Source organism: Microcaecilia unicolor, chromosome 1 (assembly GCF_901765095.1).
Source record: "Microcaecilia unicolor chromosome 1, aMicUni1.1, whole genome shotgun sequence".
Classification (NCBI taxonomy): domain Eukaryota; kingdom Metazoa; phylum Chordata; class Amphibia; order Gymnophiona; family Siphonopidae; genus Microcaecilia; species Microcaecilia unicolor.
In genome coordinates, this window is record NC_044031.1 from 287,257,807 (window position 1) to 287,279,568 (window position 21,762).

The 21,762-nt window shown below is 41.3% G+C and overlaps 1 protein-coding gene across 1 annotated transcript in view; it reads right to left on the reverse strand.

Moving 5' to 3' along the window:
• Positions 1–21,762, reverse strand: part of MARCHF11 (membrane associated ring-CH-type finger 11) — a 160,332-nt gene that overhangs the window by 138,222 nt on the left and 348 nt on the right. The window contains exon 2 of the mRNA XM_030190033.1: positions 11,188–11,343. Within this exon, the coding sequence (XP_030045893.1) occupies positions 11,188–11,343 (156 nt within the window). The remainder of the gene's footprint in view (positions 1–11,187; positions 11,344–21,762) is intronic.

The window sequence follows — 21,762 nt, forward strand, 5'->3', positions numbered from 1 at the left end:
TCCTCGAAAAAAGAATAACTACAGAAATCAGTAGTTAAAATCATCAAGGAAAAATAGGGGTTAGAGGCCATGAAACCCCGTACGCCTATCATTAAACAGAACAAATGATAAGAGTGACGTATGTAATCAGAAGAATAAAAAATAGTGGTGGAACGCCCATTTGACAGCGAAAGATCTCAAATGTCGCCGTTCCTCTGAGCCACAAAAAGAACGTAAGCCAGGCAATACCACCAACCAAGAAGCATAAAGGGAATATACCACTCTGGGAAGAAAGAAAGGAACTGGTCGGATCACTACGCGATCGGAACAGAAGTCCAAGAAAAGCTATGTACACGACAATGCCTGCCACTCCGAAACATGCCTAGTGAAAGCAACGGCCAGGAGAAATATATTGTATATTAAGACAAGTCTTTCAGAGGACAGGACGATAAAGGCTTGAAGAGAAGCTTAGTAAAAACTGTAAGCCCCAAATTCAGACCCCAACGAGGGAAAGAACAAAGCTAAGGAAAAAGAAGAAGCTAAGATGCGCTCAAAAAAATGCACCACCGCTAGAAAACTAGCTAAAGACCTCCGCTGAATAACATCCCAAAAGGACGAGAAAAACGCAACCTGCACCTTAAAAGAAGCCAAAAGAAGACCTGAAATCAAGCCCCTCTACAAAATTGGAACAATACGTGACGGAAGCACGAAAAGGAGGTTGGCGCAAGAACCGTAGCCTGCCCTCAAATATCCTCCAAGTGTGCTCATCAATCAAAGAAGTGCATTCATCAAACAAAGAAGCAATGAGCTAAGAAAAATAACCTTTCTTAAACAACTTAGCCCATTCAAGAGCCAGGCCGCAATACAGTATACATCCGGATTCGGATGAATGACAGGACCCTGTGAGAGGAAAAAACCCCGCTGGACCAGAAGCCTGAAAGAAAGGTCCCCCAGAAGATGTTGAAAACCAGCATACTAAGATCTTCGAGATCATACCAGTGACCCCAAAAGTAGACGTCGTCTGTGCGCCATGTCCTTCTAAAAGAAGACACCATATCAGAAGACAAGGAGGACACGCATACCTCAAACCGGCTGACTAGCAGAGTGGAAGAATGTCCAAGCCCTGCGCTATGTAATCCTCACAATGATGGAAAAAAACAGAGGAAAATTGCATTGCTAACAGAGGCAAACCGATCCAACTTGGGAGAGCCCCAACAATCTAGAAACAGCCGCAAGCCCACTTAGGATGGCGAACACCGTCTGAAAACGAGCCTGAGATGACAGAGAAAATGTACCTGAACATTGAGGACCCCTGCCACATAAGCCGCTGAGTTACCAGATGAGCATGCGGCCCTTGAAACAATAGCAACGGCCTTCGCTGCAATGGCACAGTCGTCATTGCGCTTTGTGGGATGATAAATATACGACCGCTGAGAAAGCCCGAGATTACCCGAACTACGCGGCCTGCCAGAATAATAAGAACCCTCTGCAGCTCCAGATGAAGCGCTCTGGTCCCCAACTGGTCTAATTGATAAGAATGTCTTCTGAAGAGACAGAGACTCTGAACAAACTGCTTCTGAAAATGAGCTCCCCGGCCAAGGAGACTGACATCCGCCGCAACCACCGACTAACAGAGCTGATCCAAATGCATACCTCTGGTCAAACTAAAGCGTCAAAGTCAGCCTTGTAGACTAGACTTGACCTGGAACAAAAGAAGCAAATACTGATGAAGGGAAACCTTCTGAGATAAACATCTGGGCAGTTGCGCCCTCTGAAGAGACTCCAGGAGAATCCTAGCGCAAGGCACCGGCTCGATCTGTACCGCCCTGGTTCCCCAGAAACCTGAAGAAACAATCTCTTTCCGATGGAGTCAAAGTCTGCTCGGAGAGACGGAGTTTAGACTGGAGCCGGAGGACTGAAGTCGACAGAAAACACTCGACTCCGGCTTATAGAGAACCTAACGCTCAGATAATCTACTAAGAGAGTAGAAGACAGATTCTACGCGGAACGACTACTCCAAGTCGGTGCTGCAAGAATTCTGCCCCCCGAGCTGTCACCAGAAGACTCTTGCGGCAAGACTTTGCCCAGAACAACCAATCGTTCAATTGAAAATGCAATAAAATGCTCTTCACTGAGAGAGCCGCCTCTACAACTACCATGACTTTGGTAAACGAAGGAAACAAATATGTTCAGGACGAATAGGAATGGAATAGCCAACTTCTGAAAGAAATGAGAGAAGTCAGAAAAAATCCCATGACCGCCCTGGGACAATGACAAGCCGCCAAGTTCCCCTTCGAAACAGGGCAGCTAGAGGTCTTGACCGACCGGCATGAGATCTAAAATTGGAGAGAAAATGGAGGCACGACCTTGGTACTGGAGCGCCCAAGGGAAAGAAATTGCTCAAAGGTCCAGATGCTGGCAGAGAGCTTCTCTGACAGCCACGAGTCTGATGCGAACACCGGAACGAAATTCCTGAGCCATGTGATATGCATACCCTAACGCATAACTGCAATACCCAGCAATCCAAAGGGTAGACTCACCTCTCTTGAAATGACACCATGCGAGCGCCTACAAGAAGCAGCATCTGTGCTTGTACCCTTGCATTGCCCAGAACAGGAGAAGCAATGGAGAAGTATCTGACAGCAGGAAGACACAAAAGCCGACCAATACTAGAACGCTGTAAGAGGTATAACTCCTGAAATTGCCTCAAACCAGCACCTAAACTTTAGGTGACCTGTTGCAAATAACTTCCAGAGAAATCAGAATCCCAAGAGATGTAATTGGAAAAATGCTGCAGTATAATATTGCTCACCTGCTAAAACTAAAGTAGAAATTTAGTGGATAGTCTGGGAGCAGATGTGAGAATTGCTGAGGACCGGATGGCACACCAGGTGGTCCTACAGATTGGCCTAAAGTGGCAACACATATGCTCTCAGACTCCCCATCAGCTTTGATTGTAAGAATGTGATCAGCCAAGAAAAAGGACTCGAAGCCCTACCTTTTTGGAATAACCTGGCTAATTCGGGAGAAGAACTGACTCCGAACCAGATAAAAAGTAGTAGTAGGTGAGTGCCAGCTGTGCCCTTATCTCCAAATGCTACTTAACAACTGTTAATAATTGGAAACTGAGCAAGAGCAGGGTTACCTGAATTGCCCTTGCATTCAAAGAGCACCAAGGGGGAATTGAGCCCAGCTTGCGAAGGACAGAGGAGGGTGTTCCAACCACTGTGCCATGCCTTCAGTCTGTCTGGACATGGCTCAGCATTGGACGCAAGTCATATGAAAAAATTATATACTGAAGCTGGAAAACTGCATCAAGAACTTCTTATGCCAGAAAATGTCACCCCACCAGGAAGTGGATAAAAAGGCGGAAGAAGTGGGGAGGAGGAGAGAGGCGGAGAGGGACAGGAAAAAATAAAGTTGCAAATGTCTGACCATACATAAACCGCTGTGCAGAAGGGGAGCACTATACGACTACAACAAAAGTGGCCACCTGCACAGCTGCATAACACTAGCAGAAATAACAATATAGATAGAAACTATATATATATAGATATATATATATATATATTATTAATATTTATTTATTTCAATGAGGACGCCCCGCCAAACATGCCTTAAAGCAATCCGTGACAGATATAGCCCAGATTGAAAAGATATCCCAAATATTTTGGTTGGGAAATTAGAGACATGAGCTCTGCCTTCTTTATTGGAAAGAAGTTCCCCTTGCTGTTTTGCCAAGGTTGCAATCGCACTGCACAGGGCCTGCCATTTACAGCGCTGTGTATGCCTTGGAGCGCTAAAGAAATGATAAGCAGCAGTGCCTCTACCGAAAAAACTATGAAAAACGCTGCATGACCAGCTAGGAACTGACCACACTTACTCAACTGGCCTCCCCGTTATGGGCGGCCCATAAAAGAAACCTAAGAAGGCTAAAAATCCACTCAGCCGCAAGCTCCAGCCCCATAAACAAAACACCAGGCTCTCTGCTTCAGAATGCTGACATCTGATCTCCAAAATGGCGGCGGTTCCCGCCGAAAATCGGAACCGAAGAGGAAAGCGCAACGAGCGACAAAACAACGGCAACGGACTCAGACACTCCTGCTCGACAGGGCTGACAGGAAAAGAAAAACAGAAACCTGGTCCTCCTTATTAAACCTCGTGCCATAGCAGCACACACATACAGCCGCTCCTAAACTGCACCGCTGACAGAAACAGCGGCGGATTCTGTCTACATAGTAAAACAAAAGGCAAGAAACAGCTAATCAAGAAACATCTGATTGCTCTGGAGCAGCCCTGCTTGTTCTTACTGCCCATAAACGGCTCTGCCAAGCCAGCAGACCGGGAGGCTCGCTGTTTTCATTCACATAGATATTTATTTATTTATCTTTTAGATTCAGTAGCTGCCTCTCCCATCCTCTAAAGTCGCCCCCCTTGAGGCACTTGAGGAAATTCTTATTTTGCTTTGAACAGGCAAAAACAAGCTAGCAAAGTCCAATTAGCCAGCACCAGGGAGGATAGGGGGGGAGTGACTCGGCCTTAGTTCCAAGTGCAGCAGCCCCAAGGCTCTGAGGGACCCACAGGGGTTTCAGGCGTCAAATAGCAGGTTTTTTGTTTTTTATTTTTAAACAAATGCACAGGGACACAGAACAAAAGGCATACCAACACTTAAAAGTTAACCAAAAGAGAAAGAAGTATAGAAAAGACTGAGACTGAAGGGCTCACCACCTTCCACCTGCTGGAGACTGAGATTACTGGATCTTTCTCTAGTGGCAAGGGCTCTTATTGGCTGGCTACAGTCACAGTTTTTTTTCTCAGTCTCCACCTGCTGGAAGGCGTACACAACCCATCAGTCACATTCTGGGCCGGTCCGGAGGGATGCTAAGGAAAATATTTTTTTTTAACCTGTAATAGGCAGTCTCTGATGACAGCTGTGGAACAAGCCAGATACAAGGGTTATGTAATCTGTCCCATGCTGGCACAGATGATATGTCCAGATCTTTCTAAGAAGCTTTGCAGGCATATAGCTTCTCAGTTTATCCGTTAAGCAGAAGGGAAAAGCTTCTCAAGGATGATGGGTGAGTTATGTGGCTCACTGCACTGCTCTTATCAGAGAGAACTTACTACAGGTAAGTAATTTGGCTTGCTCTTATAAGAAGCAGGTGCAATGAAATTCCCTAATTAAAGGCTTCTCCAAATAAAAAGACTACCCAATAAGTAAGAAATAAACATAATTGTTACTTTTTTCCTTTATAATTTTTGCAGTATAACAATTACACAGAACAAAACAATACAAATTGAAATCTAAAATAATAAGGCTTGATGAGAGAGAGTTGAGAGCTACTAAATAAGCAGGCCTCAAAGAATCAGCAGTTCAAACCTGACATCCCAGTGAGACAGTAACAGTTGAAAAATTTGTTTACTGAACTTTACATCACAGCCTTGCAAATCTCTCCTTCAAAAATACGTTCTAGATTGGCAATTGATATTGTCATTTCCCTGACTGCATGAGGCTTCACATGCCCTTCTAACAACGTTAGCTATTTTCTACTCATTTAGAGATGTCTTGTTTTAACAAGCACTGGCTGGATGAGACCAAATGAAATAAAGATCTGGGTATATTTTCTAAGGGTTTTAGACCACTACAGACAGAAGGCAACAGCTCTCTTGCAATCAAATGTGTGAAATACTATTGAAACAGAACATTTAGGAAATCCCAATAGAGAGGTTTCAATAATGGTAAAAGAATCCAGGAGTGTTTAATGAGAGAACAGAGTAAAGGATGTAAATTATCCCCGTCAACTTCAAAGCAGCTTGCAAATGCAAGGAAAAAAACACACAATCAAATGTGTGAAATACTATTGAAACAGAACATTTAGGAAATCCCAATAGAGAGGTTTCAATAATGGTAAAAGAATCCAGGAGTGTTTAATGAGAGAACAGAGTAAAGGATGTAAATTATCCCCATCAACTTCAAAGCAGCTTGCAAATGCAAGGAAAAAAACACACAATTTGAAGTGTCTAAATACAAATGAAATAAGATGGGAGAGTTGGAGTATATCGCACTAAATGATGAGGCATATAATAGGCATCTCAGTGACCTGGTGGAAGGAGGACAATCAATGGGATACTATTGGGCTCATTTTTGAAAGAGAAGGACGGCCATCTTTTGACACAAATCGGAAGATGGGCATCCGTGGAGTAGCCTAGTGGTTAGTGCAGTGGACTTTGATCCTGGGGAACTGAGTTCACTTCCCACTGCAGCTCCTTGTAACTCTGGGCAAGTCACTTAACCCTCCATTGCCCCTGGTACAAAATAAGTACCTGAATATATGTAAACCGCTTTGAATGTAGTTGCAAAAACCTCAGAAAGGCGGTATATCAAGTCCCATATCCCTTCCCCCTTTCCCTTCTCATGTGGTCATCCAAATCGGTATAATCGAAAGCCGATTTTGGACGTCCCCAATTGCTTTCCGTCGCAGGGACGGCCAAAGTTCAAGAGGGCGTGTTGGAAGGCTTAATGCTGGCTCCTCCTATGACCAAATGGCTTGCATTTGGTCGTTTCTGAGATGGACGTCCTTGGTTTCCATTATTGCCGAAAATCAGAAACGACCAAGTCTAGGGATGACCAAATTTAAGGATTTGGACGTCCCTGACCGTATTATTGAAACAAAAGATGGACGTCCATCTTGTTTCGAAAATACAGGTTTTCCCGCCCCTGGATCAGGACGTTCTGCGAGGACGTCCAAATCGAAATGAGGACGTCCCTTGCAAGGATGCCCCTCTATGTTATCAGGGTACAAATTATATTTCATTGATAGAGCAGATCAAATTGGAGGGGGGGGGGTTGCACTACATGTTAAAGTGGGAATTGAGTAAAAATATATATATATATTCTACATGAAACAACAGCATGAAATACTTGTGGATAGAAATTCCATGTGTGAAGGGAAAGAGTATACTGGTAAGCTTGTACTGCAGTCCACCAAGAAAGAATGAACAGATGGATGAGCAAATGTTTACAGAAATTAGGAAAGCTGGCATACTGTACAACATTATAATAATGGGTGATTTCAATTACCCTTATAGTCTCAGGAATCTGTAGAATTCAATATCATATATCCACAATAAATTTCTACCTCAAAACATATTCTGTATCTCTAGGGATGTCATTAATTTTCTCAAAAGAGTATATATCAACAGCAATGTGTTTAAAGTGGAGGAAAAAGACTTCAGTGAATATCAGAGTCACTCCTATTTGTAAGGCTGACACCTTCAGAATTGTAGGAGGCTCTTTTCAATCATGAGTCATAAAAAACTCCACTTTCACATCTGTAAATGACAATACCTTCTATAGATACAGAATGAGCTGAACAAAGCCAAATAATGTTGCCCACATTAGTATACAGTACTTATCTTGGATCTTGCAGTCATATTATTTTCACCATGTACTGCATCCAGCATCTCTTCTGAACTGCAAATCACAAATCACAATAGGGGTTCCCTGTTTCACTTTACAGGCTGCTTCAGGGGAAAAAAGTGAATAATTCAGACCAAGAATTGACAAAAAGTTTCTAGAGCAACTATCAAAAAAAGAAAGCGCTTCTCAGCTAATGACACTATATAAAATGGCAGAGAACTTGTTGCAGATTCCAAAAATTTAAACTCCTATACGTCATACATATCAATCCATGTCAAAGACGTCAAATCTTCTCCATGGTTACAAAAATGCTTTCCATTGTATTGCCACGTTCAACTCTTGGGGAATAACCGTATTCAATGTAAATATCCATCTTTGTTCATGTTGTCGCAATGTTCGGCACACATCTCTACGTTCTGCTACTCTCACTTGTTCCAGCACCATGCACTTCAAATCATCAAACACATGCTGTTTTCCCACAAAATGTGATACCAAAGCATCGTTATTTTTCCGTGCTTGAACACAATTTAAAGTCTGTGTTCAATTAATCTTGTTTTTAAAAGACGGGAAGTTTGACCAATGTAATTTAAGTTACATGGACATATGAATATGTAAATTATATTTCTGGATAGTCTGAATTATTCACTTTTTTCCCCTGAAGCAGCCTGTAAAGGTGAAACAGGGAACCCCTGTTGGGATTTGCGATTTGCAGTTCAGAAGAGACGCTGGATACAGTACATGGTGAAAATAATATGACTGCAAGATCCAAGATAAGTACTGTATACTAATGTGGGCAACATTATTTGGCTTTGTTCAGCTCATTCTATAGAAGGTATTTGTCATTTACAGATGTGAAAGTGGAGTTTTTTTATGACTCATGATTGAAAAGAGCCTTCTACAATTCTGAAAGTGTCAGCCTTACAAATAGGAGTGATATATACTCTTTTGAGAAAATTAATGACATCCCTAGAGATACAGAATATGTTTTGAGGTAGAAATTGATTGTGGATATATGATTTCAATTACCCCAATATTGACTGGATAAATGCTACATCAGTGAACGCTAGGGAGCTAAAATTCCTAGATGTAATAAATGACTGCTTCTTGGAGCAACTGGTCTGAGAACCAACAAGAAGGGAAGCTATTTTAAATCTAATCCTTAGTGGAATGCAGGGCATGGTATGAGAAGTAACAGTGTTGGATCCGCTGGGAAACAGTGATCATAACATGATCACATTTGAGCTGATATCTGGAATGAAGTCACTAAAGAAATCTACTGTAGCAGCATCCAATTTTTGAAAGAATGACTATGACAAAATGAGAAAAATGTTTAAAAAGCTGAAAGGGTAGGCCACAAAGAGGTTAGGACTTTAAATCAGGTGTGGATGTTGTTTAAAAATACTACCGTGGAAGCCCAGACTAGATGTATTCCTCGTATTAACAAAGGTGAAAAGAAGAGCAAACGACAGCCAGCGTGGTTAAAAGGTGAAGTGAAAGAGGCTACTAGAGCCAAAAGAGCATCCTTCAAAGAATGGATAAAGGATCCAAATGAAGAAAATAAGAAGCAACATAAGGTAACACCTTTTTCAGGTACATCAGAAGAAGAAAGCCTGTAAGGGAATCTGTGGGACAGTTAGATCATGAAGGAGCAAAAAGGGCACTCAGGGAGGACAAGGCCATACCAGAGATTGAATTAATTCTTTGCTTTGGTCTTTACGGAAGAAGATGTAACAGATCTACCTGTACCAGAAATGGTTTTTAAGGGTGGTAATGCAGAGAAACTGAAAGAAATCTTGGTGAACCTGGAAGACATACTGAGCCAAATTAACAAGTTGAAAAGTGATAAATCACCTGGACCAGATGGCATACACCCCAGAGTACTGAAAGATCTCAAACATAAATTTGCATAAAACTGTTAGTATTAATACATAACTTGTCATTAAAATCATCCATAGTGCTTGAAGATTGGAGAGTGGCCAATTTAATGCCGATGTTTAAAAAGGGTTCCGGGGTGAACTGGGAAATTATAGATTGGTCGGGTCGGGTGAGTGTGCTCTGTTGGGGGGGAGGTGTCTGAAGGTACACAGGAGCTCTAGCCCCTTGGAATGTCTGACTGGTCCAGGCTTTTTTTTTTTTGACAGCCTGGACCTGTCAAACATCTTCTGCAGTAGGATTGTGCCAATCCTCCCGCAGAAGCACCCCTATGATCAAAGTTAATAGCATGCCTATATTTGTATACTATTAGCTCTGATCAAAGGGGCTGTATAGCCCAGCGCTGTTCTGGCGCTAATTTTACAGCACTGTCTGGAACAGCGCAGGGTTTCTGATCATCTGCCTGTGAATCAGGTAAAGACCACTTCAATGAGAAGACCTCAAAAACAACCTTGATCAGCTTTCTGAACCTTGTCCTTTAGGTCTTGAGGCCAGCTTTGAACTGACCTTTTTTTTTTTCACTAGATAGGCAAGTGCAGTACCTCTGCTGCTGGGCCTAAACCACTCAACATCTCAGCTCAGAAACCAAATGAAAAGAAGATATTATCTGTGCCTAGATAATTGTAGCACTCTGCATAATAATTCACAAAGGATACCATCTGTGAGAACTTCAGGCATCACTTGAAGCCACTGGCTTGCTTCTCAGACACAATGAGAAAACTTGAAAAGAGGAGAAATTTTCAAGGAAAGACATATTGATCAGGATAAATTTACAACAAATAAGAGTATTAAGATCTCATTCATTATTAAGGACTATTTAGAAAAAAAACTTTAAAAAATAGCCAAAGACTTGATAAGGAACTATTGATGGAGTGTACCCCCCCCCCAAAAAAAAAAAAAAGAAAGGTGAATGTTATAGAAAAACAAGTTGAAAAAGGACTGGTCCCGCAAACATCTTCCTTTAACAAGAGAATAACAAAAAGACAGAACAACTGAGGGTCTTAAACTTAATGGGGAACTACTACATATATCTGTTGTTTCTTGGAAAGCTCTGAAAAAATTCTCTTCTCCAACACTAGATGGAGTCACACACTGTTCAGTATGTTAAATGTTTGTCATCAGAGATTCACAATTTCTATAATGCAAAAGTGCAAAAGTTATACTTCTAGTGATTTTCCTATCACATATGCACCTGAAAAGAATTCAATAGCCACTAGGCATTAAAATATAAGCAAAATGTTTTTAAAATTTCAAATGTTGTACCTAGCAATGAAACTCTACTGATCACATTAGTATATCACATCTACAGGAAGTAGCATTCCCTTTAGTCATGATCAATAAATATGCTGGACTGAAAATGCTACTGCATGGCTATAAATTTCTTCTCTTTAATTTCTCCATGTATTAACCCAAGTCCAGATACAGTCTGTCATATGTCCTAGTCCCACTGCCTCCAGTAGCAAGAATCGTAAGACCATTTCAGAACTAGCCAAGATATTTTACAAGGCAATGCAACCATTCTACCATCAACTAGTCAAGCCAAAAAAACATTCTTTATCATTTAAGATAGCACTAGGCAATTCATTAAACACAATAAACAATACTTAGCTAAGGTTTATCTGCTCTTACATGATTTTTAGATCGGTCACAATAAATATAAAAACTGACAAGGGAAAAAGACAATGGAACTACTTCTTTATGAAAACTACATACACACCATAAATAAGCAACCATTAATAAGCAATCCCTACTATTAAGAAAATTAAAAGCTTATCTCTCTCTCTCTCTCTCTCTCTCTCTCTTTCTTGCCTGCTCACAAGTTAATAACTTGAGAAAAGTATTAATGAAAATGTTACCTGGCAAGGTTTTTTCATTTTAATTGCTATAACATGGTATCTGTAACAGCAAAGCTCACAGGTCCATGACCCTCTTTCACTGATCCACTTTAAAAGACATAGTTGATGAGTGTAGCGTACTGAACCATCACACCGGCATGGGTTGAGTAATTCACCCTGAAAAGAATAAAGTGTAAATAAATAGAAATATATCAGCGTGCCATTTAATAGTTTTTCTTTGTAATTAGGTACTGTTAATGACTATAGATTTGCCAGCCAGCACAAGAGAACAGCTTAGCAATCAACTGGTTTAAACTATGTATTTATAAAATAGAATTTTTCAGCAGGAGAATGGCAAACATGAATAAATCATTTCATCACTTGGGTTACTCTTCAGGTTATTCCACCAATAAGGATGTAAGAAAAAACTTAGTCTTGTAGGGGTAGGATTATATGTCTGTAACCCAGACTAGTAAATGTAACCACTGGTATGCAGTGTCCAGAGGTGCTATTGCATTCTGACTATGCCTCATTGCTCCTAGTCTATGCCTTTTCAAAATACACCACCTTACATTTCTACATGTTGTATTATTAAAAATAAAGAATGGTAATGGAGAAATTAGATCTTACCTGCTAATTTGCTTTCCTTTATTCCCTCCGGACCGGACCGGACCAGGATTGGACTGATGGGTTGTGCTCGCCTACCAGCAGGTGGAGACTGAGAAAAAACTCTGAATCTAGAGAGCCAATAGGAGCCCTGGCCATGTGACCTTAGCCTCAGTATTTGAATAACAAAGCAGGAAAGAAAGAAAGAAAGACCTTCTGTGCCGTATGGAATCCTAGCAGCCACAAAGCACTCGGCAATGCCAAGTATCAGAGCTCACCAGCAACTCTCACCAGAGAAGTGGTATGGCCCGATTTGTATTAGAGCTCACCAGCAACTCTCACCAGAGAAGTGGAATGGCCCACTTGTACTATAGCTCGCCAGCAACTCTCACCAGAGAAGTGGTATGGCTCATTTGGAATATAGCTCACCAGCAACTCTCACCAGAGAAGTGGTATGGCTCATTTGGAATATAGCTCACCAGCAACTCTCACCCGAAAAGTGGTATGGCTCACTTCTCTTATAGCTCACCAGCAACTCTCACCAGAGAAGTGGTATGGCCCACTTAAGATTTTATATATATTTCATCAACTGAGCTCACCAGCAACTCTCACCAGAAAAGTGGTATGGCGTATTTAAGGTTTTATATATATAGATTCCAGCAACTGAGCTCACCAGCAACCACCAGAGAAGAGGTTTGTATATATATAGTAGCATCGAAGCATCTGGTTATTTTTTTATTTTTTTATTAATTGTTCCACGAATCGTAAAGGAATGAATACACTTCCTACTTAATAAAAGAAGCTAAAGAGTTGAGAGAACATGGGAGGGGCCTGGTCCGGTCCGGAGGGACGCTAAGGAAGGAGAAATTAGATCTTACCTGCTAATTTGCTTTCCTTTAGTCCCTCCGGACCGGACCAGGATTGGACTGATGGGAAGTACCAAAGCAGTAATCTGAAGGGAGGGACCCTATGAAAACTGCAGAGAAATATTCATGCTGCGTAGGCCACCTGGCGACAACTAACATGTAGTGTGTCCCAATGAGCAAAAGAATGAAGCTAGGATCAGGTTGCCCCCTTACCAAAGTGCACCGAGAGCACCAAAAATCGCTGTAGTAGGAATAGAGCCTGCTTCTGAAGTTGTGGAATATTTTGTAATACGCTCTGGAACTGCCCTCTCAGTGAGAAGAGAAATAGAAGTTCTCATTTCCTTAATCCGTCGAGATATAGCGGGTTAGAAACCATCAAACCCTTACACCTACTGGCTAGAAGGACAAAACCAATAAGAAAAAACCGATTGGGAAAGGTGAAAACTCGAAACTACAGCAGACCAAAAAGAAGTTACCAACTGTAGAAGTACTCCACACATAGACCTACTTGCTGCAATGGCTACTAGGAAGCACTGCTTGAAGAGGAAAACTTTATAGAAAAAGTTATGGCTACTAGAAAACAGTGGTTTAAGAGAAAGAGCTTAAAGAAAAAACAATGGCTACTAGAAAACAGAGCTTTAAAAGGAAAACCTTAAAGGACACTAGAAGAAAAACAGCCCAAAAAGAGAACCTACGAGAGCTGAAAGATTAAGATTGTGATTTGAAGAGGATTTCGGCCTGTCAGGCGAAGGAGACTAAGAACTTTAAAGTAAACGAGAACTTCCAAAAAGATGAGGCCGTATCGGACCTCAGAAACTGGAAAAAACTGCAATCTGCAGGAGAAGAGAAAAGAGAGTAATCCTATATGAAAAACCAACAAAAAATGAACCGCCGCATAGAAAGAACTACTGAAGCAGAGCCAAAACCTATGACCAAACAAAGCCTGGTATGGAAGAAAGATGGAATTTTTTTTTTTTTTTAATAGTGAGTTGACGGAAGAAACGCATATAGAAGGTTGAAAGACCCCTGCTAAACGATACCGTCTATCCCTGTCTCCGTCAAGACTGTTGCTGAACGGAATAAGCAAGAAAAGTTCGTGAGCCTGAAGGCCAAAAGAGAGACCTGAAGTGTCGGCGTGAGGAAGTAAGGCTGAAAAGATGAGAGTCCATTCACCTGAATGCAGGGTGAGACAACTAACAAAAAATGACTTGTAACATTTCGACTGCCGCCACATGGGCGGCTGAAAAGACAGTTAAGCAAATGTCCACCCCTCACTGACTACAAACGTAAGAGTATACTCTTAGCTCCTCCTTGGCGGATGACATAACCGATTGCCATGGCAAAGACCAACATAGCTCTCCCCGCCTTGCTTGTCAGTAGGGAAACAAAATTCACCCGAAGGTAAACGAATTGCTGTGGTCCCCCAGAAAAAAATATATACAAACAAGCTTCTGCCAAAAAATGTACTGCCCGAAGCATCCCTATGAGGGAACGAAGGTTCTTGTGATAACTAGAAGATACTTTAAAAAATGCGATTGATGGCCCTGAGATTCCAAATAGGATGAAGGAAAAATTCCTTCTTGGGAACTAGAAAGTAAAATTGTACTCAGCAGAATAGAGCGAGGAAATGACCAAAGGCCCAAGGTCCCCAAGAAAAAATATAAACTGGGATGCTTGCAGAGGAGACGAAAGACTCTGCGTCAATCTGACCAAACAATGAGAGAAAATTAGAGATATCTGATGTGAGATCAAATGAGAGATCAAATAAGAGGCCTGGCTACATTCACCACCCAGAGACTGAAAGAAATGGACCACCCGGTGCGTGACCTGAGAACTCTGCTGATAAGACTTTCTCCAATTAACCAGACATCTAGGTAAGGATGAAACGAGGATCCCTTGTTCCATGAGCGGCGCTGCTCCTACGACCATAAGTTAGGAGAAAGTGTGCGTAGCTGCCGCGAGACCAAATCGTAAAGCGCAAGAATCTGCGATGAACCTGCCGAATAGGAATATGTAAATAAGTCTCTGGCATATCCAAGGTCGTTAAATACTCCCCTCGCCGAACTGTCACTATGACTGACCGAGGAGTCTCCGTACAAAAAGATGTGGCCCTGAGAGCGCAATGAACATCCTCTTAGATCTAAAATAGACTGGAAGGGAGAGTACTGCTGAAAAAGACTGGTTAATGCTCAAGCAAAAAAACAGCCATCTTCTGGGTTCTGGGGAGGAGAGGAAGGGTGACCAAGGACCCCACCGAAATAGGACTCCGTACCCCAGCCCCATCTCTGTGACGTGTCATGGCTGGTTAAACTTTAAATATAGGTGTCCACCAGCTATGGAAGCACGCTCCTTTTTTTTTTTGAGTAGGTTCAACCATTTGCTCAGAATTGACACCTGATTCACCGGCCTTTAATTTCCTGGATCTCCCCAATCCTCGTACCATGGACATGCCTCCTCCCTCACTAAGATGTACCAAACCCACACCCATTAGATATGAATGCTGGGTTTGATGGACTTTTGGTCCTTCCCAGTATGGCAATACTTATGTACCTATGTTAGACATGAATGCTGGGCTTGATGGCCTTTTGGTCTTTCTCAGTACAACAATACTTATGTACCTAAGGCATAAAAGCACAGGAAGTGAGAGAGTTCCCTTCCAATTGAAAGGCGGCTCTGGAGTGAGGGCGCATAGAATGAAAATGAAAAAAGAACAGACTTGTAAAATACTTTTAACGGAAAAGGTGAATTTGAGCCACCGCCACTTGGAGAAAGCGGTGGAGACAAGACTGTATGTGAATTCAAGAAAGCTTGAGACAAGAACATAAGATCTCTAAGGAAGAGGAAGGGATAGTAGATGGTATGTATAGGCATACTGGACCAAACCAGAAAGTTTACAATCTGCCAATGCTGAACTGATAGCGTAGAGAAAAAAACACCATTAGATGGTTTGAGAACCTTCCACTATCTTTAAGTAGGAAATATGCAAAATGAAAGGGTGACCTCATTCTCTAAGTGGTCAGCTGTCCTGTAACTACCAGAAGAAAGCTAAAATGAAATATGAGGCTTCAAGACAGCTGGAAAAGAAGGGAAGCCATGAACCAAGCATGCCTGCAGTTGAGTGATTGGGAGCTTGATAGACAGGGTTGTCCCTCAGAGAATATGAGAGTTTATATATTCTTATGACATCTAAAACAAGCTACTCTATGCCTATAGGGAAAATTTCTTAAATTCTTAAAAAACACTGTATAATACTACAGCCATTGAGAGAAATTCTTAAAAGGAACAAACTCTGTGTATACATAAATTAAAATCATGACCTTGTCAAGACTGAAATTACAACCGTGCAGAATCAACATAGTCTCAAGGCAGAAAAAGAATAAGAAATATGGTAGAACCGCAACACTGGGAAACCACAGACAAAGATAATCCTGGATTACAGAGCAAACAGCCTCAAACCATTTATGCAAATGGTGAGCATAAATGCGCAAGTACACAAGCCTTCCACGTACCACCTAGATTGCATAGTATAGTGTTTTTTGGCTTTTCTCTCCTGGATAATTGATGTTATTGGAAAATCATGCCTTCAACCCCCTAGTTCCCGTGAAAGAATGATATTCGTCTATTCTCATTTCTATAATTCGTTGTAGATTCAAATTATGGAGCGCCACAAATACTACAGAGCACTGCGTTCTGAAGGAGCAGGCTGCAATATAGAAAAAAACTGAAGCGGGAGTGTAACCCTGTTCAACTGACCCACAGCGCTTCTCTGAAAACTGCAGCTGAGAGAATACAATGGCGGCCTTCCGCACCAAAACTAAAAGTATGCAGGAAGCGCAAAGGAGAAAATAATGGAGGGCAGGGAGGCAATCTTCCGAGCAGGGTATTACAAACAGATGCAACGAACCGGGCAACTAAGAAACATGAAATTGCTGACGGTGCCCAAAGAAGAGATCCCAAAAATACGTCTACCCCCGCAGAAAAAAACTTGGAGCCAAAAATGAGTAGACTCCAGCGGTGACAAAAACCTGCTGCAGCCACTCCTGCATAATGGAGCTCTCTCCGCCCAAAAAAGCAACACTTCTTTTTTTTTTTTTTTTAAAGGAGCTGAAATAGAGAAAGAAAATTGCTGAAGAGTAATAGAACAACACAGAGCTGCCTGCTCATTAGGAGCCTGGGGATTTTTTTTTTTTAAACAGCTTGCTCGTTAAAATGCTGGGGAAGGAAAAATACTTGTACTTTTAACTTTCTATAGTGGCTGCCTCTCCCAAAGACATACACCTTTCTAAACAAAGGGTAGCCCTTCCCAGCTACATATGGGAGATGGGGAGGAAGGGGGGAGGGACTCGGGGACACCTGAGTTTAACACCCCCAGAGGCTGTAAAAGAAAGAAAGGAAAAGAAATCCCTATCTGGCCAGCATCTAACAGAGAATTCCTAGGCACAGAAGAAGAAGTAGCATTGTTGTTCTTATTATTAACCTCTAAAAGAGAAAGAGAAAGAGAGAGACTAAAGGGCTCACTTCCTACCTGCTGGGAGACTGAGAAAATACTGAGGCTAAGGTCACATGGCCAGGGCTCCTATTGGCTCTCTAGAGTCAGAGTTTTTTCTCAGTCTCCACCTGCTGGTAGGCGAGCACAACCCATCAGTCCAATCCTGGTCCGGTCCGGAGGGACACTAAGGAATACTACGTTGTGCTAAAATGAGGCATTTTACTGCAACAATATTTATTGCTGGCATTACTAGCATGCGTTACCTCAGTACTGCTGGTTTGTAATGTTCATAGGAAATATAAATTTGTGTTGCTACAGATAAGAATATCATGCATTCCTGGTTGCAGTAACACAAAGATAACAAGCTGTACATCACACCTGAAATCTTTTAAATGGGCCACTAGTCAACAAATAATCCCACCCATTGCAATGTCCCTCAACAAATCCCCAATCTAAACAGATTTTCTCACAGTCAGTATGCCCCCCACACAACACTTCCCCAATCACCACCCATGATCCAGAAAGCCTCCACCCCACTAGCACCTATCAAGAATCTCCCGGAGTAATCTCCAGTCAGTCTTCCGCTGTAGCCTATTTGCTTCAAAACTGCACCAGTCAATATCTAATGGTACTCTCTCAGTACTTACCACCTCTAAGGGGTCGACTGCCAAATAAGGGCTTTTCAACTCATTATTTAGCTCTTGTTGTGCTGCTAAAATATGCATTAAGGGCAAATAACACACAATTTTGTCACTTAGCAAACATTGGGGGCCCTTTTACTATAACTTAGCACATGCTAACAGATAATGTTAAAAGAAAATGTTCCACTCAATGTGGAAACTCAAACGCGTGAAGCAATGCTTCCCGAGTGAAACATTCCACAACCTGATACAATCAATGGTACTAAGCCACTTAGACTACTGCAATGGAATTTATGCGGGATGTAAAGAACAAACCCTAAAGAAACTTCAGACCACCCAAAACACTGCAGCTAGGCTTATATTTGGCAAAACGCAATTTGAAAGCACAAAACCCCTCCGTGAAAAAGTACACTGGCTCCCAATCAAAGAACGCATATGCGCCTTCAAAATCTGCACCATGGTTCACAAAATCATCTACGGAGAAGCCCCGAACTACATGACAGACTTGGTCAACTTACCAATTAGAAATACATCCGTATCAACACGAACTTATCTGAATCTGCACTACCCAAGCTGCAAAGGACTTAAATACAAATCAACTTACGCATCTAGTTTTTCCTATATAAGCACACAACTGTGGAACGCATTACCTAAAGCCTTGAAAACGATGTACGACCACCTAAACTTCCGGAAATCACTGAAAACTAACCTATTTAAGAAGGCATACCCTACCGATCCAACCTAAATGCCTAACCTGAGCAACACGACCAAACTAAAGCACGTAATGATCATAACACAACTCTTCCATTCTACGATTCCCTAATGTGGCTGTGCCACATGTACTTTATCTTACCACGACATCACCTTATATTTGTTCACACCGAAGCCTGCAAGGGCCTCTACGGTACCATGTAAGCCACATTGAGCCTGCAAATAGGTGGGAAAATGTGGGATACAAATGTAACAAATAAATAAAATAAATAAATAATTAATAGCATGCACTAAATGCTTCCTGTCTTATTGTGTACCTATGGGCCATGTGGCACATAGCACACATTAAGCTTTAGTAAAAGGGCCCATTAGACCAAACCTGTGTTATTCCCTTTACACATTAGCAACTGCCCCTTAAAGTATGGTGATGGATAAGAAACAAAGATAGTAGATAAAATGCCGTATATTTTACTCTCATTTTGTTTTGAGGATTACAGCATATGCTGCTATAAATAATTTGATAAACTGTACCAGCTTAATCCTTTTATCACTTCTAATTAGTATTTTAACTCTTAAGAACATCTTATTAGTAACTAATTTTAACAAGAGTTTGTCCATGCACTTGGCTGTTCTTCAAAAAGTTTAAGAACTATCATATCACCCTAAAACAAGAGAATGATATGATGCATTTATTCTGTATCTGGGTTTCTTTTTTTAATCACAGATATGAACTCACAGAAAAAAATCAGGGAAAGTGGGATGCTTAGGGCAACAACACTGTCTCTGATTTTGCTGCTGTCTAAAAACTACACCACAAATAACTTTGAAATCATTCTGCAAAAGCTGGTCAACTCTGGTGCCCCACAGGGCTCCTTCTTAGCTCCAACCTTTTTAAATATCTTTTTATATCCTCTTCTCACTGCCATTTAGTCTCAGGGTTTTACAGCATTCTGCTCTGCAGAACGATATCCAAATTCTCTAGAGTCACCAGCGCCAAAGCTTCTGTTGGCTCTTAATTCTTGCCTTGTATCCATTTCTGACTGGCTCAAAGACAACCTCCTTTTCCTGAATAGCTGCAAATGTAAATCCATTCATTACCCCAATCCCTACGCTCCAGTTTCCTCAGCACTTCCACTGGCAACCACTTATTGGCTTGTTAAGCTAATCAAGTTATGTGCATTGTTATAGAGTACACTTAGATTTCAGCGTGGAACTCTAGGAGCGATATATAGAATCTGGCGGATAGTGTGTCTGTCCATCTTTGCACTTCATAGAATTCATTCTATTCAACACCTCTTGCCTCCAAACTCCATTTGTTCCCTGATGTTCTCCTTAGTCATCCCTCACCTCGACTATTGCCAACTCCCTCTTTGCTAGGCTTCCTCTGTATATTCTCGTGCCTTCAACTAGTATAGTCCACTGAAAATTGGTTTGGTCATGTCACTCCTCCTCTGCATCTGGAACATTGGCTTCCTGTTTTGGCATGGATCTGCTTCAAGAACCTATTAATTGTCTTTAAAGGGCACCGGCCCACTGCACTACTTATCTCAACTACCTTCTCATTCTCTACTCCCCATATCATACACTGCGATCCTTTCAAGACTCATGTCTTCATATCCCCCCCCCCCCCCCCCCACACACACTTTGTTTCCAGATTTCCAGAGAAACCACATTTAGCTATTTAGGTTCAAAACTTTGGAATGCTCTCCCTCCATCCCTCAGATCAGAAACATCCTACTCTAAATTCAAGACACTTCTCAAGACACATTTCTTTCAAACTACCTTCTGCTCTGCCTCTTAATCTCTTTATTACATCTATTTCTGCCATCTGTTTCCCTAGCCTTACTGTGGGCCCTGTTTACTAAGCAGTGTTATAGGTGTGTTAACATTTTTAACACGCGTTAACCATGTAGGCGCGTTAACTATGTAGGTGCTTTAACCATGTACGTGCCTACAATATCTCTATAGGTACCTACATGGTTAGTGCGTGTGCTAAGTGTAGGTGCACTAAAAACACTAATGCACCTTAGTAAACAGGGCCCTATGTTTTCTTCCCTTCTTATTCTTACTCTCATTTTTAATGTTAACCACACTGAAGCCTTTTTGGCCATTATGCAGTATATCAAGCATTTGCGATAAATAGTTTAATGGTTTAAAAGGCCTAATATATATTATTTTGGATATATTATTCTTAGTTTCCATAAAGGATTAACATATTGCCATTTTCTACAAGCTTCAATTTAATTTTTCTATTATTGTTTATGAAATCATACAAGTTGACTATTTACCCTATTACTTCCATTACTTTGTATTTTCCTAAGTATAGCAAATGCTGAACAAACACTGAATTTTATTTTAGGCAGTGCAAAGGAACATCTCTCTTTAAGCAAGTTACATACATTTCTTTATGCAGAATTTAAGTAAAGCCAAAATAACTTAGAGGAAAGATTACTAAATTGTTGCTAAGTACCATTACTGAATCAGATTTTCCTACACAGTTTCCTAAACCAGTGAATGCTACATTGTAGGACACTTGCCACGAAACCACAAAGAAAACGGGGATGGACCCCAAACTGAAAACTCTCTTGAAGAAAAATTCCAAGCTATGATATTGTTAATGTTAATAATAAAAGTAATAATTTGAGCTATCAGAGAATTCAGAACCATACCTAGAGAGCATTCAGTTTTTTCATTCATTCAAAGGGAAAGACGATAGGTACCTCTGCAAAACGTATTCATCCAAATTCTAGCGCTACTACCATCATTGATTAGAAAGACAGACTCGTTTATTTAGCCCCAAAACAATCCTTTCTTCCTTTCTTAAAAAAAAAAAAAAAAAAAGAAGTCCTCCAGAGCACTTAAAGGAAGAGAAGAGCTGCCTGAAACCGTCCCTTTAAAAAGTTTCCAAAATCTTGCATTTATAAATGCTCTTGAGAATCCAAAATATAAGTAACCTAGGTATGCCTCACTTCTCTCAGCTCTAACGTAGAAGAATCGCCCTATCCTTTTAATGCGAACGTGCCCGAGTTTGCTCCAGAGGAAGGGCAGCTGTCCAGGGTGCTGATGTGCAGAGCCGACGGCGACTCCAGAGTGTGCCCTGCCCAACTCAACAGAGACGTGTACAACTCACTTCCCAGCATTGTGCCACAGACACGTGTATATGCTGCAAAGAGTCAGCAATTGGTAAAATAAAGAATAACTTTATCTCTATGGTTAGACAACTAAACTTAAGGGAAAACATTTAAAATACATGTTTGGGCCAAAAGAGGGGGAGGGTAACCCT